This window comes from Centruroides vittatus, unplaced genomic scaffold (genome assembly GCF_030686945.1).
Source record: "Centruroides vittatus isolate TY-2023 unplaced genomic scaffold, ASM3068694v2 contig_1924, whole genome shotgun sequence".
In the NCBI taxonomy this organism is placed as follows: domain Eukaryota; kingdom Metazoa; phylum Arthropoda; class Arachnida; order Scorpiones; family Buthidae; genus Centruroides; species Centruroides vittatus.
Window position 1 is genome coordinate 216,885 of NW_027121182.1, and position 14,788 is coordinate 231,672.

Consider the following 14,788-nt stretch of genomic DNA (forward strand, 5'->3'; position numbering starts at 1 on the left):
ATTTAGCAATATAATTGCTATTTAGTCCTAAGTATAATACATTTTTAGTTATGTTAGATAAAATGAAAAAAGTCCGAAATTGCGTCTTAGGTAAATGGTCTCCTATTATGAGATATTAGGGGTTGCTAATATGAGATAGTATCTCTTATTAGGTTCCTTCAGGTTTATAGTATAAATAACAAATGGAAAAACAAAACATACCCAATTAAAATCACACTTTTAATTTGCACTTATTAATTAAATGTACACTAACATCAATCTTCAAAATAAAGGAGATATCAATTATTGTTAATTATTAATCAAAGAACAAAAATATAATTACAGCGATTTTTATAATGGCACTTTTGAAACAATATCAAAAATCAATAAATATAGATAGCGTAGAGATCTCTTCAAAAGGATTCCAAATTTTACATATCTAAACATAAAGAACACAAAAAACGATTTTCCGTTACTTCTCCACATTCCTCATGAGTCCACTTGAAACAACCTTGACACTTAGCCCATTTTTCTCCTCTCGTGTCTTCCGAGAACCTCCCACTGCAGTATGGACATTCAGCGTCATATGATTCATCATCACTACTGCTATCTGCGAGCTCCGGTACGTTATCATCTTCAGAACTGGAACCGTCCGGCTCTTTAATTTTCTTTTTCTTCGCAACTTTCTTATTATTCTTCTTTGTCTGTTGTTCTTTGCTTGCATTCTTAGAGCTTTTCCTCTGATCCTTTTTATTTTCCTTTTCTTTCTTTTTATTTAAACATTCTATAAGTGTGTTTTTATATGGAGAAGTAGTAATTATGGCAGCTGATCCAGCCCTGGTTTTCTTGGCAGAATCATTTCTAGACAGCCTGGGTATTGGCTTAAGTGCAAAAGGTGAGACATGAGACGATGTGCAAGGCATTGGATTTTCATATAAGCCAGCACTAGATGCCAATGCGTGATTCTCATCAAGAGGATTTCCAATTGAAGGGGTTACACAGTGTTCGGCTCTCTGATCCTCCTGATTCTCATTTGACACTCCATGATCAGGTGAAACGTGGTGAGTCTGGAAAGGTCTATCTGTCTGGTCATTCAGTACATCTCGACGTAGATCTTCATCATTAAAAACTGAAAAATCTTCATCTGTAAAAATATAGCGATTGCAAGGCAACAATCCAGTTTTCCGAAAACCATTGACGGAGTTACTCATAGTTGCAGCTTTTTCATAAGCAATGCCAAATAATCTAACTACGTATTTGTTGGTCACTGTGCGTCCTGGGTTATTTCGCAGCCATGTTTCAATTTCTTGGGCGTAATAAGTTTTCAGTGGTTTCATAAACGCCACATCCATGGGCTGCATTTTGTGCGTGCAATGTGGCGGTAAGCAAACAATAGCTACATTATTTTCTCGAGCTAAATTTATTACATCAATGTTGCGTGTATGTGTGTAGTGGCCATCTAAAATCAAAATAACTGGATCATCTTCACTTGGTTTTACAAAATTTATAAAATGTTGAAACCACTTTGTGAATTGGTGTGTTTGGATCCAACCAGAGGGATGACAATCGCCTATTGAACCTGCAGGTGCATCGTCCATTAGTTCTTGGCCCATATTTTTCCTTGGAAAAATTATCAATGGTGGCACATAGCTACCACAAGCGTTCATGCACGTCACTACGGTCATTAGTTTGCCTCTTTCCAATGATGTCAACGCAGCAACCTGTTGCTTGCCTTTCACGCTGATGACTTTGGACCGTTTATGTTGTACTACTGTTATTCCGGTCTCATCAACGTTGTACACTCTATGTGGAGAGGATTTTATCTTTTCAATTTCTGGCTCATATAAGTCAAAGAAATTATTGACGGCAACAGGATTGAACCCTTTCACTCTTGCAGCAGAAACTGCTTCAGGTGTTCTAACTGATAAAGCAGGATGTCTTCTCATATAACCACGTAGCCATTTTTTTCCAGCAGACGCTTTAGACAAGCTGAAGGGGTGTTTAAGATTATTTTTGATAGCCAATTGATACGCCATGTACTTAATATCCTTCAGACGTAAGCCATAAAATCGTTGATCCATTTCTTTGCAATATTTTTCCAGCTCTACTTCTAAATGGTCAGGCAAGACTGGATGTCTTCCCATACGAACCTTTACAAGTACTTCAGCATGAGCATCATTCTTGACGTAGCGCTCTAGGGTACCCTTAGGAACACCAAATTGTTTTGATGCCTTTAAGTAACCCATTTGGTTGCTCCGCACTGCATTCACGGCTCGTATCATGGCATGGTGATCCCAGGTTTTCCTTTTAATTGGAGCCATCTAAAATATATAAAAAATAACTTAAACTAATACGTATACTTTCGCCTCACATATGAAATGAGATATCTCATATTAGGATACACATGTATCATAATATGAGATATCTCATTTTAGGAACCCCCATGTGTCTCATATTGAGAACACATCCAAATTTTACAAAATGGCTTCCTACTTTTTTTTGCTGACAAAGAAAACAACAGTACCACACTAATATCGTGGAATTGACCGTATAATTGATACAATGAATGTAAATTAAAAGAATTTAGCGTAATAATAACGTTGTTAAATACCTCGTAAACATTTAATGTCAAAAAATTTGTTTCGTACTTCTATGAAAATTCGCACTACCACGTTCTAACAGTGTCTCTGGCCGGCACGCACTGACATACGTTTTGAGGTGTTGCCAGGACGCTTCGGGTGACACTAGCGCCAAATGGTTGCCGTTAATAGTTTGGCCAAAACCTCGGTATCTCAAATTTGGCGCCTATCTCATAATAGGCATCTTTACCCTATTTTAAAAGAAAATGTAATGATTTGAAAAATAGATAAAAAGACCTGTATTAAGTTACAAACGATAATGATAATGCTTTGGAAGTGTCGTATCGTGTCAGTTATCGTATTGCTCAACAGGGTGAAGCTTATATGATCGCAGAAAAATCAATTCAGCAATGTGTAAAAAATGTAGTTACTTCCATGATTGGGAAAAACATGCTAAATTAGCTGATTGTATCCCTTTACGGATTGTACAATTTCAAGGCATATTAAAAATATGTCTAATTTTTGTGAAAATAAGCTAATGAAAGATCTGCAAGTTTCTAAACATGGATTTACTGTTCAACTTGACGAAACTACAGATAGTGCTGCATTAGCGATCTTGGTTGTTACTGTGAGATAAATCCATGAAACAGCTGCTCAAGAAGATATGCTAATTTGCAAAAGTTTGCCAACCAGAACAACTACAAAAATTTTTAATCTGATAGATTCATATTTTAGAAAGCAAAATATATCTTGTAATTTATATCACCAAGTATGTACTGATTATGTACTGATGGAGCCAAGGCTATGGTTAGTAAATTGAAAGACATAGTTGCACTCATGAAACAAAAGCACTCACATAAAAAGTACTCATTTTTGTCTTTATCGCCATGCTCTTGCAGTTAAGAAAATGCCAGAAGAGCTGAAAGATGTAAAGACATACTTAATGATTATATTAAAATTATAAATTTTATCAAGGCCATTAAATTCTAAGAGTTTTCAATTTATTGTGTGAAAGTAAGGGAAGTTTACATAAAACACTACTGTTGCACACAGACGTCCATTGGTTATCTCATAGAAAAGTGTTAGCAGGATTTCGCGAATTAAAAGATGAAATAAGAATTTTCTTACTGAACATGCATCTCAATTAGCTCAAAAATTAAATGACGCAGTTTGGATTTAGAAAATGGCATATCTAGCACATATTTTTACCTAATTAAATCAGCTCAACACATCGCTCCAGAAAACAAATATCCATATTTTGAAGGTACGAAGTAAAATTGATGCTACTTTTTTAAAATTGAAATTTTGGGCAGATTGCATTCTGAAAGGAAATATTGAATGCTTCCCTAATTTGCACAATATTTTAGTAGACAGTAATGCCAATCTCGATAAAAATGTAAAAAATAATTTGGTCCAACATTTATTGAATCTCCAAAGAACATTTCTTAAATATTTTCTTGTTCAAAAAAAATAATTATCTTGGATTCAAAATCATTTTCAAGACTGTGACACCTCCAACCTCCCAATAAGAGAAAGAGAACAACAAATTGATATATCAACCAATACTCAATTGAAACTAAAATTGAATCAAATTGGTATTATTCATTTTTGGATTGACATTAGAAATGAATATCCTAAAATTGCCAAAAAAGCTGTAAATCATCTAATGTCATTTGTGTCAACCTATAAATGTGAAAAATCTTACTCTTTGTATGCCGCCACAAAAACAAAATACAGAAACAGATTGGATGCTGAAGCTGACATTAAGTTGCAGATTTAAACAATTATTTCCGATGTAAAAATGCTTTGGAATAAAAAAACAAGCACAGTAAAGTCATTAAAAGAATGTTTTTATTAATTTGTTATAATATAAAATATCGTTCCTTTAGTTAATTATTCATAAAATACATTCTAGTAAATAAATAAAATAAAACCTGATTTCTTACCTAACTATTCATTGTCTTATTAATTAAGATGTTCGTATTAAGATTAAATACAGATACAAGAATAATTTTGCAAATTTGAGTAGAAAAAAGCTTTGATAAACTATTTTATCTGCTACTGAAACATGAGGTTCTTTCAAAAAAACCATGTACTTGAAGTGTTCCTAAAGGTGTAAAAGATTGAAGTCCCCTGATATAGATTACTATTATCAATCATCACTATAAAACTATGAGATTTCGAATTATCTGTATGAGATATGTAAGAATTGTTTGCTTGAGAAAATCGTTTGCTAACTAAAGATAATTTTCCTTGATTAGCAGATTCGATAAATAAGTATATATTCAAATCATTAAATAAGTCTAGTTTTATTTTAGCCATTTTTAATTCAACAATAAATGTAATATTTTGGACAAGTTAAAAAATGAAGCACATCGAGATGGTAATGAAGTGAGACCCCGCTTAATGCTGACTCGATTAACGCTGATTTGATATAACATGGTCTACTAAAGGCCTTAAAAAAGTTTAAAATTTATGCTACGTCAAATTATCACGGCATTTCATTGATTCGTATATAATAGAATTGTTTACAAACGTAAACCAATCTGCAAAAGATGGCAATTCGTTGTCGCACTGTACATTTTTAACATCTATGTTTTGTTTGTGTAATTTTGAAAAAAATATAACATCATAGATGCCATAGGCAATATCGAGTTCACTCGGCAAGAATTACTGATAAATGCATAAATGGAGTATGGAAGAAGTTATGGCCGAAGGTATCCAAGAACTCTCAACGAGAAGAGCCTATTGCTGTATCATTAGGTTGACCAAACTCAACCTAATCTATACAGCAAGACAAAGAGATGTAGACAAGCAGAGTATTGAGGAGTTACTGCAGGTTTATGGTAAGAGTTTTACCAACAAGGAATTCATATAAAATTGGAAAGTAGAGATTCTGAGATCGAAAAACCAAAAAAATTTTACTACACAGATTTTCCTAGAATAAGTTTAGTAACGACAACTGAAATCGCTGATCAAATTGTAGTGAATGATCCAGATTTTAAAAGAGTTCAAAAGCAAAACAAAGCATTTTGGATGCGATCTTCTGCTACTGACAGTTGCTTCAGGAAAGAAAAAAATGCGACAAAAGAAATTAAACAACTTTATCACAAAAACAAGAATTTCAGAAAAAGCCAGTACCTTCATCATCAAAAAATGAACTTTACATTTGTGTGCATATGTTTATGTGTTATTTAACATATTATGAAAATTAAGATAAACAGATTTTTTTAAAATTTTACATTATTATATCTTTGGTCATGTGTTCCCCTTTTCTTATTTACTCTGTTAAAATCACTTTGTTTCATGTAGCGCTTTGTCTTCTAAAAATTCATCCCCCACATTAAGCAGGTTTTTACTGTAATGATAAATTATGAAAATTTGTAAAAATATCTGCGAGTAACATTGTATTGACGAATTGATGTAATTACAAATAATCTGAAATGTTACTATAATTAAAAGTTTTTTTATACAAGATGAGCTAAATTGTAACCTTCCAAATCAATGTGACTTTAAGTTAACTCATTATAAAAACATTTTTTATTCGGTATAAAATTATAATGATATTTCAAAATTAAATAATACCAATTATATCGAAAAAAACCTTTCCTTTTCAACAAACAGCTATTTTTATTATTAGAAGAAACTGATTAAAAATCAGAAAGTCATAGTCCAAATTTACTAAATTGTCTGTTAGACTAGATAAGAACAAATTTAAAAAGTGATAATTATCTGAAAATTTAAAACGATCTAAAGTATATATAGTATATTTTTATATATTGATAAAAATAATTTTAAGAAAAGATATGTATTTTTTGGAAATATCTTTTAAAATTAGATTTAAATTGTAACCAGAAAAATTATAAAAAACCATAGGAATAAAAAATTTTAAATTTAAATTTAACTTACATCATTCACACGCTACTTGACAATATGACCTTTTAAATAATTATGATTAACTACGCTTACATCATTAAGGGAAAACTTTCTCTCACAAATATTACATTTATCTTGACTGATAGAATTTGCAAGTGTGAAAATCTAATGCAGTGTTTTTCAAACTTTTTTGTCTGGTGGCACACTGAAATTATTAAACAAAATTAACGGCACCCCTATTATTATTATATTTATTAGTATTATTATTTTTTGCTTTTTTACGGTTAGTAAAGATCGGAAAAATGAAAAGTCTTTAAAAAACATAAAAGTTTTTAAAGTAAGTAAGTTTGTTTACAAACAACACAAAAACATTCAAAACAAAAGTTATTATTATAAAGGTGATAAAATGAGCTCTCAATTTTTGATGATTTACTAGTGCTAATTGATTTCTTAGCTTTGCTACCAGTAACCACTTCTTGATCATTAGAATCTTCACGTTTTTTTTTAATGAAAAAATTATTCATGATATTGAACGACATAATTAACTTTGATATTTTATTATAAAATTCAATTACAAGGTTATAATTTATTTTTTCTTGCTGTAAAGAAAAAAAATACTTTTATACGATGCTTTTTCGTTATTGTCTGAACATATAACAATAATAAAGACAACTACGTACTGCAATTCAACGCATTTATATTGCACTTCTACTCGCTGCAGAAACAGAAGAACAGACAACTAGTAACTAGTTCGTTTTTTATGTAGTATTTACGTGCCGCCAATTACCGAGTCACTGAGACAAGTGGTGATGTAACAAATTTAGTAGAAAAAAACCAATATTCATTTTTTATAGTTGTTTTAATTATTTATTTAATTTAATACTTTAATTCCATTATTTTAAGTAATTTTAATTTAATTATTTAAAAATTTCGCGGCACCCTTGTGGCGTACTTGCAACATTCTAAGGTGCCGCAGCAACCGCTTTGAGAACCACTGATCTAATGGACTATTTAGTTCTATTTTTTTAATAAGATGTTTGTATTGCTGTTTTAATGTTGCTAAAAATTTATCTATTAAATTTTCCCTACAATAAAATTTAAAATAGATAATTTTTTCTTATTCTGTTAAACATCCAAAGTCCACAAATACACAAACAGAAAATTACAACATTTTATGATAATTTAAGAATAGAGTATTTGAGTTTAGAAACTGACAGTCTCTGTAATTTGAAAAATTTGTACATATTTCTCTACGTAAATTTAAACTCAATTTGCATTGAAAATGATTTAAGCAATGTTTACAATAGTAATAAAGACACCTGTTTTTCATGTAAAAGTCTGTTGTAATTTCGAACTAAAAAATACTGATTTTGGTACAATAATAAATTTACATTTTTATCAAATTTAAATTTACTTATATAATAAGGAAACACAATATTGTTATAACCATATACATGAGTATATGGTTATATACCATATATACCATATTATAACAATATTATATGATATACTAATGAAACAGGAAATTTTAAATTTGAACAACTTATAAAATTTAAATATTTTTTTAAGTAGATACTTTATTTTTATTGTTTTCAAAGTAGATACTTCATTTTGTTCACAAATAGTTAATTCTGCATTAATAAAAATAAATACTGCTAAAATCTATTAAGCTTTTGCCTGAACTTGAGATTAGAAATTAGACAGGTGATTTTTGTTCAATTATGCTTGCAGTAGGTTAGATGGTGTTGTAATTTCTATAGCCAACTAAGTTTGAATAATTTCAAACAAGAACACGTATGAGGATCCATTTTTCTTTTAAGAAAAAATATCAACTTCCTTTTCTTCTCTTAATATTTTTTTGTCTTCAACGTTTTTGTTTTTACCCGACCCACTTTGAACTTATTGAATGACATCATCTTTTATTTTTTTCCGATTTTTTTAAACACGATAAGGCTGGGTCTTTCAATGATTTCCCACTAAGTAAATCTGATATGATTTCTTTTGCCATATTTAATGCTTTCTTTCCAATATATTTTCCTGCATCTTTTAATATTGGAATGGCTTGTCTAAACACACGTCTCCAAAATATCCATATCCTCTTTAGATTGGACAACCTTCAAAGTATTATCTTTTTTCCAATTGTGGAGCAAAATTACAGATTTGCTGAAATATAGGATCGGAATAAAAATTTTCCTGTCCATAAATTAGGATCAGGATAAAAAAATTTCCCCTGTCTGCAAAGGATAATAAGCAGTGAAGTCTTCTGGTTTAAGTTTCATCTTATTAAATAAATAATTGTTTCATAAAAATGGTATTTTATACCTATCGAAAAAAAACATAATACGAAAAGTAATTTTCCTAAACTAAAAATTATGTTTTTAGTTCTGGAAAATTATGCACTCATTGCAGAGCATAGATATACAAATAGTCTCGATGTAATTCGTTCCAAGAGGAAAAAATAATGGAGTTTTATAAATTTTAACAATTTTTTGGTTTTTTTCTCCCATGACTGAAATTACTTGATAGAATGGAGCCAAAGTATCACCTACGTGATGAGGTTCTATTATATTAAAATATACAAATATTTCCATCATTCCTGCGTTTAACTCTAAAAGATTAGTTTCTATAAATTTTCTTTCGGCGTATTCTAATCGATCCTAATGTTTTTTCAATTGACTATTAAATTTTATGGAAGATTCCTGTGAAATTTTCAATAATAAGTTTTAAATTGCTCCCAGACAAGAAGTTATTATTTGAAATGCTTTAAGAAATTCTTTTGATCCATATAGTTCTCTCGGTATATGTAATACTAATAGCCCAGGTTGTTCCCTAGTGGGCGTTCTAGCAGAAGCGATGTCATTTCATGGTATAATTCATATTAATGGAGAATTTATTTTATTTTACATGTGGGGAATTTCCTTCCCCTCGAAGAAGAAAAATTTATATTCCTCTCCTTCATGGAAAGGGCATTCTAGCAGCAGTAGTGTATCATTCCATGATATAGATAATAAATTTATATCAATAAATTCCTATTACAAATAAAAATAACTTATTGTTATTTTTAATTGTTTACATAGACCAGCATTTCTCAAAGTGGGCAATAACGCCTCCTTGTGGGCAGTGAGTAAATCTAGGGGGCACTGGAGGAAGGGTACTCAACGGTGATCAAAGGTAAAAGTTCCCTTTCCTCTGTCAAACGGATAAGAGGAAACATTGCATTTAATGCTTTTTAGATGTCGAGAACAATGTACGGTAAAGGCACAAAGTGTGAAATTCATAGGAAAGTTTTCCTAAGAATATTTCCAATCCTTTCTCACACAGGTATAACTTTCTCACAGTTGGGTATAACTTTATAAAACAAAGGGGGTGGTGAATCGAAAAAGTTTGAGAATCACTGACATAGACATTACTCATTAATAGGACCTTATACTGGTGTTTAGATTTGACACAAGAATGAGAATTAGTTTAGAAAAAACAAATTTTTTTTATTATATCACCTGCAGTAATTCTCCCTGTACACATATTACACGTGTTTCGAGTTTGCATGCCCATCATCAGCAGTATTACTACGAAACACTAAAAATAATAATAAAATAAGCCGTTGAATATAATAATTTCCCCTGACAATATGATACTACTTTTAAAAAACTTATAATAACTATGTATTCCAACATTGAGTACAACAGGATGACATTTCTCATTTTAAATTTACATAATATTTCACTGTATAATTAAAAACAAGTAAAACGGCAAAGCAGTATTTGGAACAAGACCATGTCTCAAAGACTCATTACTAAGCAGAATCACTTTGATGCTTAAGTGGGTCTTATTCTCATTCTTCAATCTTCTTTGGTATCGCTGGTTTTGAGCACGATCGTTCAAACTTTGCCAGCGACAATCACGAGGTCGTCCACCATGCATTTTCAGTGAAATTAACTTATCCAGGTATACTCTATCCAATGTCAAAATTTTTATTTGTCAGGTGATGGCCAGGGTTGAACTTTTGCCAATGCGTAACGAAAATTTCCCGTTTTAAAAAAAAATAATCGTGGCTATTGTATTGTCTGAGACGTTGTTTATTTTCCACAAACAATATACAGTTTAATCAAATTATAACATCATTAAATGTAATGACAACCCTAATATAACATCTTTAGTGGCATAGCTAAAATCTGTACATGGCATGTTCTATTTCGTCCGTGATGTCCACGTTGACCCTCGACCACGTGTTCTGCGTCTTTCGTTCTGCCAGTAAAAATTAACTGAGAATATGATAATTTACTTAATTTGTATTAACTGCGCGATATTTACAATAGTGTAGAGGAATAATATAAATCCAAGATCGGCACGGCTGTTGAAGCAAAAAATTAACTGGATGAAAAAAAAACGTCTCTCTTCGTTAGAGTTTAGTAGCAAAGTGAGGTCAAAGAGCATAAGTCACGCGCTGGCGCCCTCTGTCCTATACTTCAAATTTTTATTGGTTAAACTATTTTACTATACCAGATAATGTTAAAAAAATCCTACATGTAACAGCATATCACCCTGTTTTAACGTCATATTTGAAGCACTTCCAAATTTACGAAATTAGATTACAAGTTTTATTTAAAATAGAAGATACTGTGTGCAGTCCTAACGTCAGAGTTCACTTTTTAGAATGACTGTGGGTGATACTCTCTTCACCTGACATCGGTGGGGTGAGGTGCCTATTTTGCCAGTTTGTAGAAAATAATCGCCATTTTGTATTTTATTTTGACTCTGTTCTTGGTCCCCTGGCTACCTACAAGTCTGGACATTTTTGCGCGCAAATGATTTGGGCACCTTATACTCTGTGCCAAATTGCAACTCCTGGTTGGTAATAAAAACGACAGTACGATTTTATAAACAAAACATAGTCTTGTCAATAAATAAGCAAAATAAATAAAGTCTGTAAGAGAACTATTATTACATAATTTATTGTTAATTTAAAATCATTTCTAGGGCACCCCTAGTGGGTGTTTTAGGCATACTTAGACAAACCCACAAACAGAGCAATCAATGGCTTATATTATTAGATACTTTCAACATTTTTGGTTCTTATTTCTACTATTTGTAAATTTTTTTCATTAAAGAAATAAATCCTCCATTAAAATCTTTTAACGATGGAGTATATTGAAATGTTTGTTATTCTCCTATTATAATGAGTAAATTTTGATTATCTAAATTCAGTATAGAGAGAAATATAGGACAAGTATCTGGAGATATAGGAAATTTATTAACAAATCCGATAGCATGGTGAAAATTCAAGTCACTATTGATTGTGACTTCACAATCAATAGTGACTTAAATTTTCACCATGCTATCGGATTTGTTAAAAAATTTTAACAATATTGTTGAGACTTATATATACGAAGGTATATTATATCTTATATGAGGGGTAGAATATAAGATTTCACAAGATAATCATTAGGAGATTGGTAACAAATTTATTTATATACACCTCAGGTATCTGTTAACTGACCGCTATGAAGTACAAAGATTAAATACCATGCTTATTCAATTACAAAATTTAGGTTCTTCTGACAATCAAATGGATATAACACGTGAGAGTGAGCATATTTACCGGATTAAACAACACGTGTACCTTAGTCCTCCTGGCACAGAACAGGGGTCCTTCCTGGTTATTGATCTTTTCTTTACTTGAATGTCATATACATTCACAATGTGCTCTTAAACAAACACCGATTGTATTACAATAACTGTTTTTTTATAAGTTTCCTTCACGCGTATCTTCTCACTATTTTAGTCTTTCCGTTGAGACTTGGGGATTCGCACTTTTTTGAATAGCAAAACGACTACATCAATTCTTCACTTGATAATAACTCGGATTCCCTTAAAATCTGTCTGAACATCCAAAAGCGCTAGAGAAAAAGATGCTTCCTCTGGTCGTATGTTTAGCTTTTATAATTCCCTCCATCCGGGGATTTTCTGATCACATGACATAAAAGTTAGCTAGTTTGCAATGCGTAGCTGCATGACCCGATAAATGGTAAAATGTGACAAAACGAAACACACACGTGATACAAACAAAAACCTGACACGGCTAATAGAATACGAATACATAGAAATATCACAAAACAAGATAAATAATTTTTACAATAGCAGCGTAGCACTAGAAGATGATCCTTTTTTACAACTTTCAAAGTATTTGTTATTTTTTCGAGTATATTACATGATTTGTTTTCTCCTATAGGTTGTAGTTGGAATTAGAGTAGATAAATCTTCAGCTTTCATTCTAAATGATTTCATTTCCTTAGTAGTAATAAGAGATTTGTTATTTTCACTAGAGATATTAAACCATTAAGGAGGTATTGTTATCTGAGATAATGCCACTTTCAAAAATCTCATTAAATTTATAGGCAGATTTATTTTTGATATGAAAAACGATTGAGTATTTTTTGGAAAATATCCATACTTGCAGTGTTTATTAGAGTCACATAAAAATTTTCCATTTTCTACTTTCTGCAATTCTTTATTATAAAATTGACTTTAAATTGTCTGGTTATTATAATAATTCAATACATAAGTGGAAGGTATTGTAGAATGTTGTTCTTATATAACGAAAATTTCCTTACTCGAATTAAGTAAATAACCTCTCATAAAAGTTTTTCTTTTTTTAGAAACTCTAACTCTATCATCGACTTTATATTTATATTTTATTTTAGCTTTAGTTTTACCATAAAAAATTTTGATTAAAATTTGCAAATGATGTTTAGGTTCGACCTTGGCTGGAAACATTTATATACTTTGATGTATGCTATGATTATTTGAATTTACCAACCAATTCAATTTATCAATATATTTATACAGTTTCAATAAGTAATAAAATGATAAATTTTATTTTTAAAGTCTTATTAATTCATTTTATTACCAATGCTTTCATTTTAAAATAAATATACAGTAGAGCGTCGATAAGTGGAACGTCGGTAAGTAGAATGGCCGGAAAGTGGAACGATTTTCAGTCGGACTGTGTCGTGCTGAATCGAATGTTTTTGATACTAAATTTACTTCTAAAGTATAATTTTCATGTTTTTTATATTCTTTAATATATTTATTTTGTTTGTACAAAATGCAGAAATAATTTTTAACGATACTATAGTCTTGATGATTATTATAAAAATTTTCGTTAGGCTTAAAATCGACGAAAATTCAACACAAAGCGACACGCAACGGAGAAAAATTCAACAGGAAGCGATACGCAACGAACAAAAATTTGAACATCGGACAGGTTAATGTATTTTTTCAGTACAAAGCCGGAAACTGAAACAAATCATTAACTGGAAGGACCCCAGCCTACAATCGGTTCCACTTTCCGACGCTCTGCTGTAATAATGATTTATTTGATGTTTTTTAAACAAATTTTTAATAACAAAATTCATAAACTTTTTCTTTCATCAGTATAGAGAAACCCGGGTATTTCTTTTTATAAATATTTTTTGAAACTTTTTTAAATCGTTTCAGGCTTTTTGTCTTTAACCAGAATTACACAGGCATATTTAGAACACAAATATTTATTAACAACTACTGATTAAGCATCAATAGTTGTTAATAAATATTTTATTCCATTATTGTCTTTCAAAAATTGTCAAGCATCCAAAAGATTGGATTAAAATAATTTTTTTTGATATAGAGCTTTAGTTTTATGACACACAATTTATTTGTACTGGTTTATGTAGCATATATGTATCTTGACTGAATAGCCATTCTTCAACAACTTTTTTCGGCAACTTTTCTGCTTTTGTTAAGCTTGTTACACCACCGAACGATGTGGAGTGGGATGGAGTATAATAAACAGATTTCAATAATTTTTCTACGAAATATGCTTTTTTAAGATAATGCAATACGTTTAGGAATTTTTGTAGCCGATTTTCCCACAGGTTTTTTCTAACACTAATTGATCAATTCAGAGGTGATAGAATCAGAAGTATTCAAATCAGAGGTGTTCGGAGAAAAAGTATGCGCAATTTTCCTATTGTTAACCGAGTTGGTAATACTTTATTTCTAATCCATTCTTATGGTACATTCACTTTTTTATTTCCTACAAAACTTCATTAAATCCTACAGGCATAATAGATGGTTTTCTCGTACTCTTCACATATGACATTAAATCAACAACGTAAATGTTCATAATTGGTTCATTATTAATTGCTAATTCTCGTTTTTTATTCTAATTGTATTAATAAGGCTTTAGAAATCGAATATTTTGAACATGTTTTTGATATGCTAGTAAAACTGAAACTGTTATCTGAGCTTCGATAGATGATAGTTTTATCGGTTCAGACATTTGCTGTTAAGATTCTTCAATTGGTTGTGATACT

General features: G+C 30.7%; 1 protein-coding gene across 2 annotated transcripts; it reads right to left on the minus strand.

Annotated features, from left to right (window-relative positions):
- Positions 1–200: 200 nt before the first annotated feature.
- LOC136970361 (uncharacterized) lies at positions 201–2,795 on the minus strand. Of its 2 annotated transcripts, none has more exons than XM_067264793.1 (2): positions 2,591–2,795; positions 201–2,300 (listed from the first exon to the last, which is right to left on the minus strand). In XM_067264793.1, the coding sequence occupies exon 2, from the start codon at positions 2,298–2,300 to the stop codon at positions 411–413; it is 1,890 nt and encodes a 629-aa protein (XP_067120894.1). In that variant the 5' UTR covers positions 2,591–2,795; the 3' UTR covers positions 201–410. The 2 variants fall into 2 exon arrangements, with proteins under 2 accessions (XP_067120894.1, XP_067120893.1); XM_067264792.1 differs by having other exon boundaries at positions 201–2,345; positions 2,384–2,795.
- Between the last annotated feature and the right edge of the window lie 11,993 nt (positions 2,796–14,788).

Excerpts from the sequence above, each read along its gene's own strand:
- LOC136970361 (XM_067264793.1), bottom strand. The coding sequence starts at position 2,300 with ATGGCTCCAATTAAAAGGAAAACCTGGGATCACCATGCCATGATACGA.